This window comes from Vanderwaltozyma polyspora, genomic scaffold, assembly GCF_000150035.1.
Source record: "Vanderwaltozyma polyspora DSM 70294 KpolScaffold538 genomic scaffold, whole genome shotgun sequence".
Lineage (NCBI taxonomy): Eukaryota > Fungi > Ascomycota > Saccharomycetes > Saccharomycetales > Saccharomycetaceae > Vanderwaltozyma > Vanderwaltozyma polyspora.
Genome location: NW_001834665.1, coordinates 1 through 19,743, shown reverse-complemented (window position 1 = coordinate 19,743; position 19,743 = coordinate 1). Strand labels below are relative to the sequence as shown.

At 32.7% G+C, this 19,743-nt stretch overlaps 10 protein-coding genes and 1 non-coding gene across 11 annotated transcripts; 5 read left to right on the top strand and 6 right to left on the bottom strand.

Moving 5' to 3' along the window:
- Positions 1–265: 265 nt before the first annotated feature.
- On the bottom strand, positions 266–1,999 carry SRP54 (RNA-binding signal recognition particle subunit SRP54; the record flags this gene model as incomplete). Its single annotated transcript, XM_001645058.1, has 1 exon — positions 266–1,999. The coding sequence occupies one exon, from the start codon at positions 1,997–1,999 to the stop codon at positions 266–268; it is 1,734 nt and encodes a 577-aa protein (XP_001645108.1).
- Positions 2,000–3,525: 1,526 nt separating this feature from the next.
- On the top strand, positions 3,526–5,580 carry Kpol_538p9 (uncharacterized protein; the record flags this gene model as incomplete). The annotated part of the gene is made up of 1 exon (XM_001645057.1): positions 3,526–5,580. One exon carries the CDS (start codon positions 3,526–3,528, stop codon positions 5,578–5,580), a length of 2,055 nt encoding a protein of 684 aa, XP_001645107.1.
- Positions 5,581–5,955: 375 nt separating this feature from the next.
- Positions 5,956–6,363, top strand: CKS1 (cyclin-dependent protein kinase regulatory subunit CKS1; the record flags this gene model as incomplete). Its single annotated transcript, XM_001645056.1, has 1 exon — positions 5,956–6,363. The coding sequence occupies one exon, from the start codon at positions 5,956–5,958 to the stop codon at positions 6,361–6,363; it is 408 nt and encodes a 135-aa protein (XP_001645106.1).
- A 436-nt stretch (positions 6,364–6,799) lies between these two features.
- NVJ2 (Nvj2p) lies at positions 6,800–9,319 on the bottom strand (the record flags this gene model as incomplete). Its single annotated transcript, XM_001645055.1, has 1 exon — positions 6,800–9,319. The coding sequence occupies one exon, from the start codon at positions 9,317–9,319 to the stop codon at positions 6,800–6,802; it is 2,520 nt and encodes an 839-aa protein (XP_001645105.1).
- Positions 9,320–10,578: 1,259 nt separating this feature from the next.
- On the top strand, positions 10,579–11,565 carry TWF1 (twinfilin TWF1; the record flags this gene model as incomplete). Its single annotated transcript, XM_001645054.1, has 1 exon — positions 10,579–11,565. The coding sequence occupies one exon, from the start codon at positions 10,579–10,581 to the stop codon at positions 11,563–11,565; it is 987 nt and encodes a 328-aa protein (XP_001645104.1).
- A 142-nt stretch (positions 11,566–11,707) lies between these two features.
- ASR1 (ubiquitin-protein ligase ASR1) lies at positions 11,708–12,715 on the bottom strand (the record flags this gene model as incomplete). The annotated part of the gene is made up of 1 exon (XM_001645053.1): positions 11,708–12,715. One exon carries the CDS (start codon positions 12,713–12,715, stop codon positions 11,708–11,710), a length of 1,008 nt encoding a protein of 335 aa, XP_001645103.1.
- Positions 12,716–12,945: 230 nt separating this feature from the next.
- On the top strand, positions 12,946–13,275 carry RDS3 (U2 snRNP complex subunit RDS3; the record flags this gene model as incomplete). Its single annotated transcript, XM_001645052.1, has 1 exon — positions 12,946–13,275. One exon carries the CDS (start codon positions 12,946–12,948, stop codon positions 13,273–13,275), a length of 330 nt encoding a protein of 109 aa, XP_001645102.1.
- Positions 13,276–13,552: 277 nt separating this feature from the next.
- On the bottom strand, positions 13,553–15,874 carry SYT1 (Arf family guanine nucleotide exchange factor SYT1; the record flags this gene model as incomplete). The annotated part of the gene is made up of 1 exon (XM_001645051.1): positions 13,553–15,874. One exon carries the CDS (start codon positions 15,872–15,874, stop codon positions 13,553–13,555), a length of 2,322 nt encoding a protein of 773 aa, XP_001645101.1.
- Positions 15,875–15,895: 21 nt separating this feature from the next.
- Positions 15,896–17,017, bottom strand: TOS7 (Tos7p; the record flags this gene model as incomplete). Its single annotated transcript, XM_001645050.1, has 1 exon — positions 15,896–17,017. One exon carries the CDS (start codon positions 17,015–17,017, stop codon positions 15,896–15,898), a length of 1,122 nt encoding a protein of 373 aa, XP_001645100.1.
- An 859-nt stretch (positions 17,018–17,876) lies between these two features.
- Positions 17,877–18,989, top strand: Kpol_538p1 (zinc finger CCHC domain-containing protein; the record flags this gene model as incomplete). The annotated part of the gene is made up of 1 exon (XM_001645049.1): positions 17,877–18,989. One exon carries the CDS (start codon positions 17,877–17,879, stop codon positions 18,987–18,989), a length of 1,113 nt encoding a protein of 370 aa, XP_001645099.1.
- Positions 18,990–19,282: 293 nt separating this feature from the next.
- Positions 19,283–19,356, bottom strand: Kpol_538trna1. Its single transcript has one exon. It is a non-coding gene; the product is annotated as a tRNA-Ile (tRNA).
- Between the last annotated feature and the right edge of the window lie 387 nt (positions 19,357–19,743).

Genomic DNA, 19,743 nt, shown 5'->3' with positions numbered 1-19,743 from the left:
ACATCATTTTATATTTTTTTTTTTTTTTAGATTATTAGTTAAGAATAAAGTACCAATTTTTCTTTTAACTTAAATAAGTTCAAGAATATCAAGACTAAAGTCCACCCAAAAAATACACTTTTATTATAAAATAGCTCCTAAAATATTTCAATTTTATTAAATATGTATACGACCTGTCCTCATATAAATAAAATATAGGATAAATAGAAATGTATAGATTAATTCAATAAGAGAGAAAACAAATACGAATGAGATGCTAGTATTTTTAAGTAATTTCATTTATTATTAATATAGTATACATAAGATGATAAGATTGTTTATAATTATGATCTAAAATTGTAATAACATTCCTAAACCGAAATTGTTTAGCCATTTGTTGCATTTGTGGATCTTGCATCATTTTCATCATTTCATTCATATCTGGCATACCGCCAGCACCCATGCCTGGGAGGCCACCAGCACCACCAGCACCGCCGCCAAACATGTTCATCATATTTTGCATTAGATTTGGATTTTGTTTTAATCTTTGTTGAGCTTGTTGCATCATTTGAGGAGTTACCTTTGGCATACCTGGAATATTTGGCATTCCCGGCATTCCTGCCATACCCGGCATACCCGGCATACCTGGCATACCTGGCATACCTGGCATACCACCTTGTTGACTTGCAGCTTTAGTAGATTGAGCCATTCTTGCCATCATTTGTTGTTGCATTAGAATCATTTCAACTTCGAAGACAGAAGTACCGGAACCTTTTGCCACTCTTACCATTCTTGTTGGTTGATCTATAAAAATTCTACCATCAGATTCTAATTCTTCTTTTGTCATTGAATCTAGTACGTAAATCATTTTTTTCATTTTCTGAGAAGTTTCTTCTTCACCAACTTGATTCATTAGATTATTCATACCTGGGATCATTTGAGTAATGTTTGATAAAGGACCCATTTTCATTATTGTTTGCATTTGCTTTTTAAAATCTAAAAGGGTGAACTTACCTTGTTGGATATTCTCCATAGTGGCCTTTGTATCTTCCTTATTTGATACAGTTTGCAATTGTTCGAATAAACTTTCAATATCACCGATGCCTAATAATTTTGAAACAAAAGATTTTGGAGAGAATTTCTCCAAATCATGAATATGTTCACCAGTACCGATGAAGATGATTGGGGTATTAGTAGCGGCGACTGCAGAGATTGCACCACCACCTTTAGCGTGACCGTCCATTTTAGTTAATATAATAGCACCGAAATCAGAAGATTCTTTGAAAGCTTTTGATTGTTGTTCAGCGGCTTGACCGATAGAGGCATCCAAAACCATGATAGTTTGGTTTGGTTTAATTTCATTAGATATTTCTATCATTTCTTGGAATAACTGTTCTTCTTGACGATGTCTACCAGAAGTATCGACGATGATAATATCGAATTTTTCCTTTTTAAATTTTGCGATACCTTCAGAGGCTACTCTTACAGGATCCGCTTCAGTGTAAGAACCATAAAAGGGGATATGGGCTTTTATAGCGTTTTGTTTCAATTGATCAAAAGCACCTGCACGGAACGTATCAGCACAGACTAAACCTACTTTAAAACCTCTCTTTTGATAATAAACGGCCAATTTAGTACATGAGGTAGTTTTACCGGAACCTTGTAAACCTACGAACATGATGATATTAGTTTTACGTTTCTTTGGTATGAATTGTTGTTGTTGGTCCGTGTTACCATCGACCAAATTACATAATTCATCGAAGACAGTTTTTTGTATTAATTTTTTAGTTTGACCAGATTTTGAAGTTTGATTGTTATTATTAGAGTTTTGATCCAATAACTTTGCCTTAATGTTTGCTCTCAATTTTGAAACCAATTGGATGTTGACATCAGCTTCTAGCAATGCAGTGACGATATTTTTCAACAGGATATCGACAGCAGTGGCATAATCATCTTGAGTATTTGACAAAGCAGAATTAACTGCACTGTTAATACGTTTCCCCAAGTCAGCTAAAACCATTGTTCTAGTTGTTTTGCTACTCTATTTGAGACCAACGCCAATCTATGTACGTATAGAGTATAGATACATACAATACAAAACTGTATTCAAGTAATGCAATCAATATATATCTAAATATATGTATCTATAGAGAGAGAGACAGAGGAATGAATGTATGTGTTTAAACGGTTTAGTGATAAATTGTGATGCAACGATTAATTAGTTAATTGTGCAATTTAGACGGCAGTAAATTTTCGAAATGATAATTAGGCAAAACCAAAAAATCAAAAAAAAAAAAAAAAAAGTTCAAACGTTCAGCATCGGGCAGAACAAAAACAGATTATATGTGAAGTGAGGGTAACGTTCAAACACGTCGCACAATTTTAAAAGTATATGTATATGTATATGTATATGTATATGTATATGTGACACACATATACAACGTCTATTGTTGTGGTTGTAATACAACAACCATCTCTGTTTTCTGTTTCTTTTGAATTTCTATTACTATGAGTTATTGAAAGAGATGAGGAAATATATTGGACAGTTCATTGAAAGGTCAGTTCTTTATATACGCCACTGTTTCTTTAATTTTTGTGTTTTTGTGTCCTTTGCTGATCCCACCACAAACTTTTGGATATATAAAGCAGTCAAAGGGAGAAACGAGAGATCATGTTCTATCATCAAGTTCTGTAATCGCTTATTGTTGGACTGGAAGAGACTGGACAGAGTTGTTTGTTTGTCACTTATAAGATATGATGTTTTGGAGTTAAATGCAAACTAGACACACATACCTCCACCAAATTCATTCACATTTATTTGTATACATACATACCTCCCACCCCAACAACAACTCCCAATACCTCATTCTATAGAATGAGTTCCTGTTTTTGTATGTGTGTTTGTTTGTACTTTTTTCACACTTTCACGTAGCTAACCGCCGAGGTATCGATTCTTTCTCGTTTTTTCTTTTTTCTTTTGGGGGATTTTCGGCACGTGATACAACATATATCACACTATACGTAAACCACGTATAATATAATCAATTATCAATCCCATCAATTTAATACAATATGTTATATTCAATATTATATATTGATCAATCCATTATATTATTCACCTTTGAATGGATATACCGACATTGACATATTGTGTTTGAGTGTGAGTGTGATTGTGAATTTGTGTGTTTGCGCAGGGTATCAAATTTAAATTTACGACATTTTATCGCTTAACAATTATTACATTACTACAAGTGATTCGTTAAGTCTATATTTAACTGAAGTTTAAAAGAAACTTAATTATATACCACATTTTCATTCATTCTGACCACTACTCCTGTATTATTCAACTGTGGCTCTACTCGATTTGATCTATTCAAGGTATATTTTGTTTTTTAGAAATTTGGTCTTTATTTTTGCATATTTTTACCTCTGCCTCCATTCAGGATTTAAATAAATTTGTCAATTACTAGAAATAGTGTGAATTAAAAGTATTAAACTGAACAAAATTTAATCCAATAATATATATACGATAATAATCCATTAATTATGTCAGGTGTATGGGGTGACAATAGTGCGTTCAACACAGATATAGATAATCCCTTTGGAAACATCGACTTGAAAATTGCTGGTCTTTCATTAAGTACTGGTACAGAAGGCGACAATGATGATGTGTTTAATACTAAATCTTCTCCCGATGTATTGTTAGGTAATAATGATGAAGAAATTAATCCAAGCATACAGCATTTCGATTTCGATAAACTATTAAAATATCAATATATTGAATTCTCAGATTATGATATTCCTCAGATTATAGACTTGATACTGTCCTTACCGAAATCATACCCCCATATCTCTACTTACCCTGCTGCCCTTCTATTCCAATGTATTAGATACGCAGATCATAAAAAGGAGTCTCCTTCTCTAGTAGATTCCTTATTCAATTTATCTATGACTTCAATTTTATCTTCAATTTCCTCAAATCATCAACCACTACCAAACACAGATCTGAACTCAAGTGCGGATAATAACAACAACAGTAACGCCACCAATAATAATAGCGAACCTCCAAGAAGATCTGGTGATATAGTAGTAATTACCTATTGGTTTAGTACATTCTCATTCTTATATTATTATTTTTGTAAAGATGAATCATTCTTCAGGAGATACCCTACATTATTACAAGAGCTAATAAATACTTTAAATTCATTGATGATTCAATTAATATCTTCTATCCATTCAAGATTAGAGCCATTGATCGATCCAACAATTCTGCAGTACACAACGATTCAAGATGTTAAACAAACTTTATACAAACAGGATTGGAACTTCTTCAAAAAGAGAAGACAAATGAAGGCTGCTCATCAAGCTGCAGAAAGGATGAAAGAAAAATCAAATTCTCCCTATTTGGATGACGAAATGCTAAAACATTTATACCCTCCCAGTTTGGAAGAACAAATGAAACCTTCTCCTATGAAAATTGTACAGATTTTCGGAGCTTTAGTATACGTCTTAGATTTGCATGAGGTTCATCCTTTATATCAACAGCAATGTCTGTCGATGGCTGTCCAATGGTTTTCAACTTCATTGTTCAACAAAATAATAAAAGATAGGGTCAAAAAATCATTATCAAGAGCCCATGCTATCCAAATAAGATTGAATCTAGACACACTAGATACCTGGATCAAAAACAACGACTTGACCGTGGAAAAACCTTTAATGATTGATGATTTTATGTGGCAATTGTTCCCTTACACGTTATTGAAAGATGTTAATGAAATTAATTTGAATGTACCAACACTGAGAAATATTATTATGTATACTCCAAAAATTGTTGATCCCAAACAGGAATCGAACACCAATAATGATTTCATCTACAATATCAATAATACTGCATTTTATTATCAGTCCTTTCATCGCATTGCTCAAATACATTTAGAACCAGTGTACCAACTGTTACAATGGTTACAAGTTGCGACAACACTTAATTCAGAAGAGTCGCTGGACTCTACTATATCTTTGTTACAAAGATTGACTCCAGTACAGTTGTTAAAATCAATTGAGCATTACAGCTATGAATTAGATGAACATAAATTTAAGTCAGCTTTAAGGAAGAAACTGTCAACAATTTGCAAGATGGAAATCCATAAGAATGATGCATATTTACAAGAGAGAGTGGTTCCTTCATTAGCATTACCTACTGTTCCTGAATTGACTGACACATATTCACGTGTAAAGGATAAATCAAAATCATATCAACCATTTTTACCTGTCGATATCGAAGATGCCGCATTTGAAATTCATGATAAGAATTACAAAGCTCGTAGAGATGCCATCTACAGTGAGCCAGAAGAATCAAACTCGGAAGATGAGAATGACGAAGAGAATAATGAAGAAAGTAGCAAGAAGGAAAACAGCGACGAGAACTCTTTACAACATGCAATTTCAAAAGAGAAAAGTGGTTCACCTTTGGATAATGAGGGAAAAGAAGAATTTAACTGGAGCGAACCAACTAAGAATGATAACGTTTTTGATGCGCCATCATCAACGAATCATAAAGATAACAGCTGGAAAAAACATGAATTCGAAGCTAATCCATGGTAGACAATAAGACAAACTAACATTATCCATTGAGTGACTCGCCAAATTCCCAATTGAATAAATCAATCAATCAATAATATATAGAAGCTCACACTCAGATACATAGTAATACAACATAAATAAAAGATAAATTCTCACATTTATCATGTCTTGACGTGTCTGTCTCTGCCTGTTTGTTTATCCCTTGTACACAACGACACGCCAAATATCAACATTTTTAGATGAAGCCTGAAAAAAAAAAATATTGAAAATTTAAGATTCAGATTTAATACAGAAAAGAATAACTATTAACGTGTTTATTTGCTTTTAAGAAGGTTTAGTTCTAAGTGTAATTAAGATTTGATTGAAGGGTAGAGCAGTGTATCAAATTGGTTTATTATGTATCATAATCAGCATCATACTTTCCAAGGGAGAAAATTATCAGATCAAGAAAGAGCTCGTGCTTTAGAATTTCAAGAGTCTATACATTATTCTCCACGTTATTCAGATGATACTCACGAATATAGACATGTTATGCTACCCAAGGCAATGCTAAAAGTAATTCCTTCTGATTATTTCAATTCAGAAACAGGTACTTTACGTATACTGACTGAGGATGAATGGAGAGGTTTAGGTATTACACAATCTTTGGGTTGGGAACATTATGAGTGTCATGCACCAGAACCACATATTTTATTGTTTAAAAGACTATTGAATTATGAAGCTGAATTGAGAGCTGCTGCTGCTGCTGCGGCAGCACAGCAACAGGCACAACAAGCACAACAACAAGCACAACAACAACAATGATAAACTTGTAAAGTAAATATAATTCAAATGATTATGGAAGAGGTAAACGAAAAATTTGTCTAATTGATCAATGCTACAGTTATTAATCACTTTCAGATATCCCGGAGACTCATATTTTATGATTATTTCACTTCTATTGTTTCTTTCTTTTAGTTAGAAGAAAATAATATAGAGACCATTATTAAGGTGTGATTCAAAGTTCGATTACCCACGAATTACCATTCATATTTTTCTCTTCTACCAACACATGAAACCAGCTAATTGATTTAGTCAGGAAATAACAGAGGTCTCTAGGTCTGTTTTTTTCTCCTTGGTTTAAAAATGAAGCAAGTATGGTTTGGTGTTTTAAGGTACCAAATATATTACTATTAACTGTATATTTTATCTAATATCCTGCTAAATAAAATATTTAATTATCATGCATTAATAAAAACAATTAATTAGTTAATTCTTTCTCATCAGTAGGTGCATCCAATTTTTCTTGTAGAGTCAAATTTGAGGAATTGTAATCATTTTTGATAACTCCTTCTCTTTGTTGCATAGCTAAGTGTAATTTACCTTCATTAACTGTATCATTAAATGTATCGGTGGTAAAATCATTATGTTTAATAAACCCTTTTAGTTGAGCTTCTTTGAAGTCAGGATTGATGTAGTTATGTACATCTGTTGACGATGAAGATGAAATAGATCTCGTCCTTTCGTGGTTAATAAACATGCCAGTTGAAGGTGGAGTAGGAGAAGTTGGGCTTTTTAAAGATGAAGAAGATCCACTGGTTGTCATGGAAGTTGATACAGCTAATGCTAGAGGGACATTTGGAACCTTAGGAACTGGTCTCCTTCTATTTGAAATCATCTTCGGGCTATCATTCTCCAAAATAACTGGTGCAGGTTTCAATGTTGGCTGAGGTAACTCTCCTTTTGGTTCGACATTTGCATTTGTAACAAGATCATTTTGAGAGCCTGCATCCTGCAATGAATGCAACTCAACCGGCTTTACTTCATATTGTTGCGATTGATTGTCATTATAAAGATCTTTGTCCTTGTCTGTGACTTGATAATTGTTATTGTTGTCATCACTAGATGCAACATTATCCTTGTACCATTTACCAATCTTCTTAATTGAATATTTGATATATTTCTTAGATGAACTGTTTTCTTCAGTTGTTTCAGTAGAACCTATCGATCTTGTGTCACTAGATGCAGGAGAAGTAAACTCATCTTTATCAGACAATCCATTAGAAGATGATTTTCTATATTGAATAGAATTTTTTAAACTTTCAACTTTTTGTAATGTACGTTTTTTAACATTTGACATTTGGCTACCTTTGTAATCTGCAGAGCTGGCAGCTGAATGTGTTTCATCCAAACTATCGACTTCAAAATTGGGTATTGTTACCTTTTCAGTTAATAAATTATCCATATCGTCATTTGACAAAAATTTTTCTGTAGAGGGAATTGACGAGGTATCAGGGTTCGATGGAACCTCTGGTGGTTCAGATTCATTTTTTTCCCAAATACCACCCCTAAATATCTCTGACTCCGTTGGGTAAAATACTAAATCATCCATAAAAGGTGCAACTAATGATTCCTTAATACCTTCAATTAATTTACTTTTTATCGCATTTGTGATCACATTGTAAGAAAGCTTACTTGAACTTACGATTGGCTCAATTTCAAAGTTTAATATCGGCTCTGATTCAAATGCATACCAAATTCTATTCGAAGGAGGAGGTTTAATGATCAAGATCATTGGGCCAGAAATTTCTTTGACCTTAATAGATAATTGTACTGAAAACTCTCTTTGTTTAAACCTTGAACCCAAACTTATGTTTACCTTTGTTGCAATAATTATATTCATATCACCTCTATATTGTATATCAAAGGCAATTTTTGTAGCACCTTCTGGGGATAATTCTCTCAATACAGGGTTTGTTATTAAAGGTGCTGAATGGCCAACATCTATTTTTTGAACTGCCAAATCATCTAAAAATCCTGGTTTATGAATTTTTGATAATTTCTTATAGACAGTTCTATTAAAATAATTATTCAAAGCCTCTGTTTGTTGTAGTGATAAAAACAAACGACCTATTAACACATTCAACCATTTTGTCGATAATTGACCTTCTGTAGCATTGATATTTTGGATCAAAAGTAAAGAATCATGTGTATTCAAATGAGCAGTTTTTGCTGAGCTCATTGGATTCAAAGGATTGATATCATCCAGAGTCTTTTCGTTTTTTGATGCATTAATTAGATCGAAATACCAGTCTTCTTTATCCATGTTATTGTCAAAGTACAAGAAATATTTGTTTGATGGTGAGATAGCAGTTGCTGAACCTGTAGAAGGGGTCGTTGGAGATAATGGCGAGTCTTGATCTTGGGTATTCATTCCATCGAATACAATTTTTCTGTTTTGATCATCGTAAGAGACAGCGCCTTTTTTCAATATGCAAATACAAGTTCTTTTAGTGAACAAAGAACCATCCAAAACCTCATTTGAGGGATCTCTTGGCCAAATACTCACAAAAGCTTGGTTCAACGAGATTGCATTTACTAAATCACTATTAGGGTCATCTCTTTTGTATAAGAATAAATTTCCATGTTTCAAAACTGCATAGAACCGCTGTTTCTTTTTCAATTGAGATCTATCTAGAACAGAATCAGTGTCTGAATCAGAACCTAATTTTGACAATTCGGAAAAATGATGGTAATATTCTCTAGTTACTGTAATCCAACCTTTTCTAAACACTTTTACGCCTATATCTTCTTGGAATTTCCCAGCTTTAAAGTTCGGGTCTACCATATCATTAAGTAATTGATTTTTAACATTTTCAGTACTTTCATCATCAACTGTATTCAATAAAAAATGTAATTTTATAACCAAATATAATATCAATGGGATAAAAGTTAACCCACCAAACAAATATATGGCTAAAAACAGTTTAAAACTAATCATTTGAATTCCGACCAAACTGTCACCGTTTTATACAAAATCTAAAACCTAACAAATATCAGTTTCAGTCTATTTCAAAATAGATCTGGCTACAATTACAAAGGGAAATGTGTATTTCTTTTTCCTTTGTTTTACTAGATTCCTGGGAGACACAGTTCAAATAAAAGCAAAACTCCTGCCAAGTATGAACTGGTAATCTGATACAGACCTAGTAGCCACTTCAAAAGCATCTTAAAGTTAAAGAATGATCAATAAACCATCATATATCTTTGATACCATTCGCTTTAAGTTACAAGAATGTTTCATTTTTGGAATCAAATATTAAAAATGAACCCTTTGGGATATTGGAAACGTCATACATTACCCGGGTTTTGAATTTATACATCACGTGGAACAATTGTTATCACGTGATGTCTTGATTGCATGTAATTATCCACGAACATGTGTATTTATTTTGGGTTAAAATGTCCCTTAATCTCAAACAATACGAGATTTGCTCATCATTTTCGTTATAAATCAAACATAACATAACATTATCATTACAACAATCGAGTCGACAACATGTAGATAAATATAGCCAACTTGTAGCAGTCGTTAATACATATATGGGGAAATACGAATGAGGACAACCATAAGTCTGCTTAGATGTTTGTACGATTTGAAATCATGATTGATCCAGGATCTTATATGATTTTCTGTATATTTAAATTTAGCCGCTGAAATAAAAATGTGTTATCCGTGATAAAAGTTGGGAATATGACCACTGGCAACCGAGTGAGAAGGTAAATCAGAGTATGAGGATTCCAATAATTTCTTAAGTTTTGTCCTTTTGAAGCAAGTGTAAGGGTAAATATTTGAGATTCATATTATTGATTTGGTAAAGTGTATTTTGGGAAGGGTTGCCTCAAGGCATTCTTAGCATTTATTGCATGTCGTTTTATTTTTGTTAATATGATATATATCTATTTGGGGTAGAGGCCAGGTAGGGATCTAAAATATTAGATATACCTGGTACTTGTATTATTGGACATGATTATCATTATGCTTATGAAAGTTCTACCAGTGATATTTGTCATATTACACGGTTCTAGCTCCGGGTAACTTTTGACGGAAATGCTTCCCTCAATTGATTTGAAAATGGTGTACTTCCAATTAAATATTTTAAAAGTATTCGAATCATACCATATATCAAATAGGGGAGATTATCAAGCATTGGCAATAGAAAGGGTTCCAATAGGTTAAGATTCCAATTAATTTAAAAAATGTCAAATCAATCAGGTATAGTTGCTGAACAACAATTGGTTGATAATTTAAGGAATGCTGAGGTAGGATCAAAAGGGATAGTTATAATTACAGGTGAGATATCTGATGATTTCACCAGTGTGTTGTATAAAGCCAAATATAATAGCATTGAAGAATTGAAATCAAATTTGGGTAAAGAACCTTTATATGTTTTTATCAAAGATTCTTCGAGTTCTGCACCAGATCAATATAACTTCATTTCATTTGTTCCAGATGATTCTCATGTTAGATACAAGATGTTGTATGCTTCAACTAAGAATACATTGGTCAGACAGATAGGTACCAATGATATTAACAAGCAAGTTTTGTTTACTGTTCCTGAAGAATTCGATGATAACTTGAATGACAGTGAAGAAATCAAATCTACTTTACTTTCTGAATCTGAAAGAAGCAATATAGAAGTTGAAGAACAACATCGTAGTATGCGTTTATCCCAATTCGCCAAAAATCATAAATTAGTTTCACAAACTGATGGTGTTCCTGCTTCTTTGGCATTCGATGTTGTCACTGGTGGCTCTTCGATTTCAGATTCATTAAACACAAATAATGTCATTCAATTTACAATCGATGGACAAAATGAAAATGTCCAGATTATAAATAAAGAGACTATCAGTCGTCCAGAAGACTTGAAAATAATTCAAGAACACCCAAGTTATACAATCTTTAAGAATGGTGATATGTTATACTTCATTTACAGTTGTCCTTCAGGTAGTAAAGTTAAGGAACGTATGTTGTACGCCTCTAACAAAACAGGATTCATCAATCATTTGAAAGATTCTGAAAGTATAAATTTTGCAAATGTTTTAGAAATTGGTGATCCAGAAGAATTAGAAATTTCATTGATTTCAAGTAAAAATGAAGAAGAAGCTGATGCAAAAGTTGATAGTGGTTCTTCTGCTCAAAGATTCAGTAAACCTAAGGGCCCTATGAGAAGGAAAAGGGCTTAATGGCATTCTATAATAAAAGATGAATTACATTAGTGATATAAGTGTATATATAATTTTTTATATAGTTATTTTAACGATATCTTTTTAATGTCACATCTATGATTTGACAAAATTCATATGCTTTAATTGGTAGGTCTATGTTTCAAATGTTGGTATAACCCAATAAAATAAGTTGATGCAATACCTGTTTCTTTGCTTCTCCATCATAATCTATTTCATTTGCTTTATATTTATATTCTGATATTTGATATAGATTCCGTGAGACAAACTTGTTAACAAATATAAAATCTGCTGTGCTTATTGAAATGCCTTTATTCTTAGCCCTTTTTTTAAAGTCATTCAACACATTTCGAACATGTTCCTGTATCTTATACTTCACTGTTCTTAAAGTTTCGAATTCATCTAGATGCATATTGTGGTATATCCTTTCTGTAGCCAAACTATTCTTATCTCTTAGTCTTCCATTAACTATTTTTGAACTATCTGGATTGAAAGTTCTTACATCTTCTCCTGGCATATTAAATTTCCCTAATTTTTTATTACATTGAACACATAATTCCCAACTCTGTGGTTGGAATATTTCAATTGCCAATGATCGGAGACAGTGATCATGATATAACGTATTACAATCATCGCAACACTCGTTTATTGATTCATCAATCTCTCCACAAATATTGCATTGTAAGATTCTTGTCGTTGATGGCACTCGTACAGTATTTTCAGTAATAGACAGCTCTCCCATTTCATTCACAAGAACATCGACCCCTGATCCCTCATCCTTAAGTCGATGATCATCACCAGAATCTTCGTTGTCGTCATTATCTTCTTCTTCTTCCACTTCTTGATTAATATTAAAATCAGTAATAATCTGGGGAGTTTGACCTACACTAGTCATCTCGCTAAATTCTTGTAGCTTCCTCACATAAAATCCATCACGTAAATTGATAATAACCCCATAACCATCAGAAACACCTTCAAAACCAAGTGTTATAGTCTCTGATTCTGTTCGACAGGTTGGACATTTTAAATCATCAGCATAAGAATGCCATATCCTAATACATTCCAAATGGAAAGTATGATGACAGGGATTTAAGGCACATCTATCCTCCTTAAACTCTTCAAAACAAATAGCACACTCAAGATCACTCATTTATTCTAGATATATAACCCTTTCCCACATGTAACTGACCCTTTAGTCTCTTTCTATCTTTACCAAATACTTTCAACTTCTATTAATAGGGTCATCTCATTTTCTATATTTTAAATGAAAGATATTTTAATATGAAAGCTTTAAGATAACGATGAGATGAGCTGATGAACAAGGGTTAAGAAGGTGAGTAAAGGATAGTTTAAGAGGAGTCAAAAAAGCATATAGCTGGAATGTCTCGCCACCAGTTTGATTTGGTTATGTGTATGAAACAGCCAGGTACTAAATTAGGGCTATTATGTGAGAAATGTGATGGTAAATGTCCAATCTGTGATTCATATGTTAAACCAAGAAGCAAGGTTAGGATATGTGATCAATGTTCATTTGGGAAGACTGGTACTTCTTGTATAATATGTGGATCACCTGGAGTGACTGAAGCTTACTACTGTTGGGAGTGTTGTGAACTGGAGAACCATAGAGATGGCTGTCCAAGAATCACTAATATCGGTAGCAATAGAGTTGATAGACATTATGAAAAGAGAATGATTGGGGGATCTAAATGAAGTGATATTCCTTTTACCGTGTGATACATATTCTGAGTCTTATGCATCCTTTTCTAATTTGTGATACATTGAACGAAGCCTTCTGTTTCTCTGCCATTAATCACATTATCTTCAATACCTTATTTTACGTATTAGTATTTATATAAATATATATATAGGTTAAAATGTAATATTATAGATTTAAAAGTCATTATATCATTAACTATTTATCTTCAAGTAAGTATATTTATCCTATAAAATAGCACTTAGATGTTTGCACTAATCTGATGCAATTTTCCTACTTCTCTGAATGTAACATCTTATCGTCAAAATTCGAAGAATCAAATTTCTCTCCTAGATTTAATGATGGCAAGTTTATGCTAATAGAGTTTTGCCTGCTATGTGAATATGATACATGATCTTGTCTTTGAGAAATCATTTGTGTTATAATATCGATATATGCAGCACTTTTTTTTATCTTAAAAATTAATTCATCCATTTGAACAGCCAGCTGTTTGATGCAGATGATTAATTCTCGTTTTGTTCTAATACTCATAGGAATTGCTTGACGGTAAAATGCTAGATTCTTCTCTTTATCCTTCAGCTTTTCTAGCTTTTCTTGTTTAGTAGCTTTCAACTTTTCAATTTTGTCACATGTTTTTATCCTCATTAATAAAATTACTGTATTATATATAGTGTTGAGATCGATGAAACATCCACTGAATGAAGCCATTAAATTAATTGAATCGACCCAATTATCTCTTTCATTTGCAACAATACATTTCCAAATATATTTCTTTGTTGGACTTTGAATGTATAAAAGTAAATCTTCATCTTCTTTATTTAAAATATCGTTTATTGTATTCCCTTGGATTGCAATATTAGAATCATCATTATCTTCACCAAGTTCAGAAGAAAAAATTGAGCTGAATGAGGTTTTCCCAAGCTCATTTCTCGATGTCACTGCCAGCATATCACTGAATTCAATTATGGAGTCTGCTAGACTTGATACACCTTCTTTAAAATTAATTATATAATTCGTTGTATTAGTCCGCTCATCCAGAACTAAGTTGGGAACAATCCAATCGAAGTTTTCGAATAATAAAAGACCATATGATGTAAGAATCGCACAGAGTGGCTTCCAATACATCTTATTATTATTTCCTACAATTGAAAACTTCTTACTTATACTTAATTCACTTATTTCACTCATTTGGATAATCTTAAGATATAAATATGTTTCTTCACATTCATTAAGCACTTCGTAGTTCAAGTTAGCAATCTTACCAAAGCAATCTCTGTGAATTCGTAAATATGCACCTTTCAATTCATTTAAAATGCAGTAAAACTTGTAACACTTGTTGTCTATCGCTCTCGAGAATGGTTTATTCAGATAATTAGGATCCCAAACTTCTTCTACCTCAGATTCCATGCTAACGTCAGATAATGTATTATAACAGATGTGGCTGTACAAATCAATGTCATCTCTAGCAGGCATATTATTATTACCCGTTGATGAAGAACTTCCAGAATATCCTAAGTACGTGGATAAAGATGCAGATGTCGAGCGACCACTTGATAATTGTGGAACAGGTAAATGATCTGTCGGAGACAAAAGTCTACCTGCAATAATGCTCTTCGGAGAATACAAACTTAAAGTTGGTTCATTGGCATCCAAAAACAACTCTAAAGATGTAGGTTGCCTAGTGAGCTTTTCCTTTTCTTTCTCTTTTTCCTTATCATCTGAGGCATCTGGGAAACCGAAACCAAGCTTTGAGAAATCAAATTTGGGAGATTCTTTTGTAGTTATATTATCATAGAAATATGAAAGAATATCTTTTGCTATTTCATTACCACCTGAATCGATATCTTCATGGACCAAGCTTATGAATTCTTGTTTGGACATTTTTTGTTTATTATTAGGATTATAGAAATCGGTATGCAACATTAATAATGAAAAAACGACAAAATAAACTTGGTTACTGTCTTTACAACCGCATGAAGAAGGATCTTTTTTATGCTCTTCATAATAGACATTACTAAACTCTTGCAATAATCTATCGATTTGCTGTGTTTCTTTGGGCAGTTCAACAAACATTAAGAGTTCACGCAAGGCGATATCTATAGGAAGTTCTTTGAAATCAAAACAATTTGTTAAAAAATAGTTTAAAGCCTTTGATTTGTATGGATTTTCCTTTTCTGTCAAAATTACACCAATTAGTTTTCCATATAGTGATATTTTAGTTAAATAATCTTTATACGATTCATCTAATTCAGGTTCAGGTGGAGGTGGTAAGTCTGATAATGAAACAATCTTTCCTAAGGCATCATTTGGTGGAAATCTAATTGATGATGAACTATGACCCTTTAAATTTACAAAATTACTAATTGCATTAGCGATTGAACTACTTCTTTTTCTTGTTGATGATGATGTATTAGAAGATGATGCGAATAAATTTGGTCTTTGAGACGAGCTATTAGAACCTCTTGGAGAGGTTGACCTTGAGAATTCATATTTGGAAGTTAAACTTGATGTCGAAGAAGTATTGGCTGACATCATTGTTACACCATTTCTAGCCTGTGAATTACTTCTTGATCTTGAAAGTGAAAATTTATTCATAGTTCCTGAATATGAATTTTGCTATTTCTTGCCGTTAAAGAAGAGGTAGAAGAATTCCTTCTTACGATGGAAGTGCAATGGATTTCTATCAGATTTGGTACCTTCATAATCAGAAGCATCGTCAGTTCTACTTCTACCTCTTTGTAACCCTGATTTATGCGGAGAACCATGGGTATGATCATTTGAGTAATGTGAACTTCCAGTGGAGTTTGAGTTGGTATTAGAAAGCGGAATGACGTATTCATGATAATCACTTACAGTTTCCGAATGAACTTTTCTTATAAAACCATCCACCGTGGAATTAAATTCAGAAATATTAGTGTTAATATCACTATCATTATTGTTGTAGGTACTATAGCTGTTGTTATTGGTAATATTGTTACTGATTTCGCTATTGCTGTAAAACTCGTTAAGGTTCTCTACAGTTCCTTTTGGTGTGCCAAACGGAATAGAACTGTTTCTGCTATGAGAACGAGTACTCCTAGTCCCCTTGTAAGAAAGTTCATTGTCACTACTAATGGATTTATAAATATTTAGATGGTTATTGTTTGGTCTGTGACTGTGATAATATTCTGTAGAAGTAGAGCCGTTACTGGTTGATCTTAAACTTAACTCTGGGATACTAATTTTTTTCTTCAATTTTTGAAACTTACCAGGTTTTTTTGTATTTCTATTTATTGGAATCCCAGTTGGCGTTGAAATCTCTAAAGTGGATGAAGTCGCAGCAGCAGAAAAATTTCCTGTTCCTGTAGTTGTTACAGCGGACGGTATTCTATAAGGTTCATCGGTACTTTTCAAAATGTCATTGCTACTCAACGAAGGCTGAGATTCTAGTTGATCCCCAAACGTATTGGCATCTTCATTTGATCGCATTCGGCCATTGGCGTTGTCATAATTATCATTCCCAGAATACTGACTTGTAATGTCATCGAAACCGTCGTTGCCACTAGTGACATATTCTTGGTTATAATTGGATGCGGGTACTTGAGTGTTGTTGTTGGCTCTTAAATCATTATTAGTTTCAGACTCCCTTGAAATATCGAAATATTTTCTCGAAGACTTGTTATTTTGCCTTGAATTTTGAGCCGAGCCTGAATTTTGAAAGAACTTCGATTTTATCCTTGAAGCAAAAGAATTACTCATATTGGAATTAAACTATAAAATTGTATCACACCACTATAAATCAAACATCAACTTTAAATCAAACCACAATAATAATATCCTTATTACTAATGAACTAAATGCGTGTATTTGTGAGAATGTGAGAACGTGTATGTGTGTATTGGTCAGCACTGGAAAAAACCCTTCTAAAAGAAATATCTGACACCAAAAAAACAAACGAAACCGCGGATATACCAAATAAACCCAAATCTAAACCTAATCCAATATATTAGACCAAATAAATCAATTAACTCTTGAATCCGAAGTATATTCTATTAACCTTTGAGGAACCCTTTGCGTTCTTCTGGCCCCCCACACACAAAATTAATATCTATCGCAAAGCTTAAAATCCAAACAGGAATCCAAACCAAACCCTCAGAATACCAATAAAAAAGGCACAAATAAATGCACAGATAGATATAGATATATATACACTGATATAATATCTGAATGCTCCTATTACCCTTGTAATATCACTTAAATATCAAACTTAACATCACATTATCACAACATCCTTTATAAAACTTTGTTAAATAATTTTTCATTGTTATTTTTTCAGTATGACGAAATATTTCATTATGGTGGAAAATTAATTAAGCAGTGGAAAAAAAAGCATGAAAAGTTGGAAAAAATGGCATTAAGAAGAGATGAGATGAGATGAGATGAGGATTACTAGTTGGTTTTATTTATGTTTAAGGTTTAATTAGTTTGATTGTTTTGTGTTTTATATAGTTTAGTTGAAGAGTGTGGTTAATTTGGCTATACTTTGAGTTGATTTGGTTTAGTGGAAGATTAGGAAATATCGAAAATTTAGTTCGAAACAGATTGAAAAGAGTTAAAGATGTCTTCATTGTTGAGTGAGGTTGAGAGTATGGATAGTCTACCATTCCGTAAGGAGAGTACACCTAGTAGGGTTAATTCTAGTGCTTCTATTGCGCCTTCGATCGAAGATACGAATGAGAATCCGGATGAGTTGAGGGCTCTTAGAGGCCAAGGTCGTTATTTTGGTTTAGCTGAAGAAGAAGGTGGTATTAAGGAAGCTGCACCAAAATGTAATAATTGTTCGCAACGAGGTCATTTAAAGAGGGACTGTCCTCATGTTATATGTACGTACTGTGGTGCTATGGATGATCATTATTCTCAGCACTGTTCGAAAGCCATTAAATGTGCAAACTGTAATGAAAGTGGGCACTATAGATCGCAATGTCCTCAGAAATGGAAAAGAATCTTTTGCACTAGATGTAATAGTAAAAGACACTCAAGAGATAGATGTCCTAGTGTTTGGAGGGTTTATCTTCTAAAAGATGACAGGCCTAAAAAGAGGAAGAAGTTGATTTTACCGATGCATAGCATATACTGCTATAATTGTGGTTTGAAAGGACATTTCGGTGATGATTGTGACTTAAGACGTTCTTCAAGAGTACCTAATGAAGATGGAAGTGCATTTTCAGGTGACAATTTAACTAATTCTTTGAAAAAGGAATATTTCCAAAATATAGATAATGTAAGAAGAGATGAAAGATCAGTCTCCACTTGTGATTACTATGAGGAAAATGAAGAAAGCTACTATGATGATTATGAATATAACGAAGAGGAATACGATCAAGGACGAAATAATAATAAAAGGAAATCAAATTCTAAAAAGAGGAAATTTTCAAATTTTAACCCTCCACCTTATCAAAATAATAAGAGCAAGAAAAATAAATCAAAGAATAGTAAACACTATTCACATCATCAGGACGATAATAATAAAAAAAGACAAAAATCATACAATGATACTAGCCATCCATTAGACTTCCCTCGTAACAACAATAACTATAATAGTAATAGAAAGGATAATGCAAAAATATCACAAAATATGATGAATTCAAGATATGACAAAGTACCTGGAAACAATAAAAGACAGAGGTCGGACAATTATAAGTCATATAATTCTTTTAAATTCAAAAAATAAAATTAAAGGCATAAATTTAAACCGAGCATATAAGTTATTTAATTAATGAATGTACTATTTCTAACAATTTATAGACACACTATATTATTTTCTAATAGATAGGATCATTGATTAAAACGAGTGTATCATTTTAGTATCTAGGATAGTTCGAAATTAATATTAATAGATAAATATTGATAAATAGAGGTTTTCTGCAAAGATCAAAGTAGAGTTGTAATATATCAAGAGTATTTGGCTTTCAGTAATAAAAGTAAAAGCCACATCTGTTATTGATCGGATGTGGCAAAAAAGAATGGTCCCTAGCGGGATCGAACCGCTGATCTTGGCGTTATTAGCACCACGCCTTAACCAACTGGGCCAAGGGACCATTTTTAATTGTTTTTTTCAGAAAAACGGCGTTGTTAATAATTGTGATAATATAGAGGTCCGGGTAATACTATAACTAAGGTTAAAATTGCAAGGAACTATTAGAATAGATGATCAGTAATTACAATATTGTGAGATCGAAGATTAAACATATTGTTGTGACTTTAACCTGGAAATTCAGGATAAAGTTTACGTCACTATTGCTCGTCTTTCGTACAAGGTGAATGTATCTGTAGAGAATCAGAGGGTTGTGTATTCTTTACAGAATCGTTAACAGTAGTAGATTGTTTAGTTGTTTGCAAGGACATTCTTAATAAGTTGATATTGATCCGGTGTATTAAAGTATATAATATACACATGGGAATATAGTACTGTCAGAATTATGAGG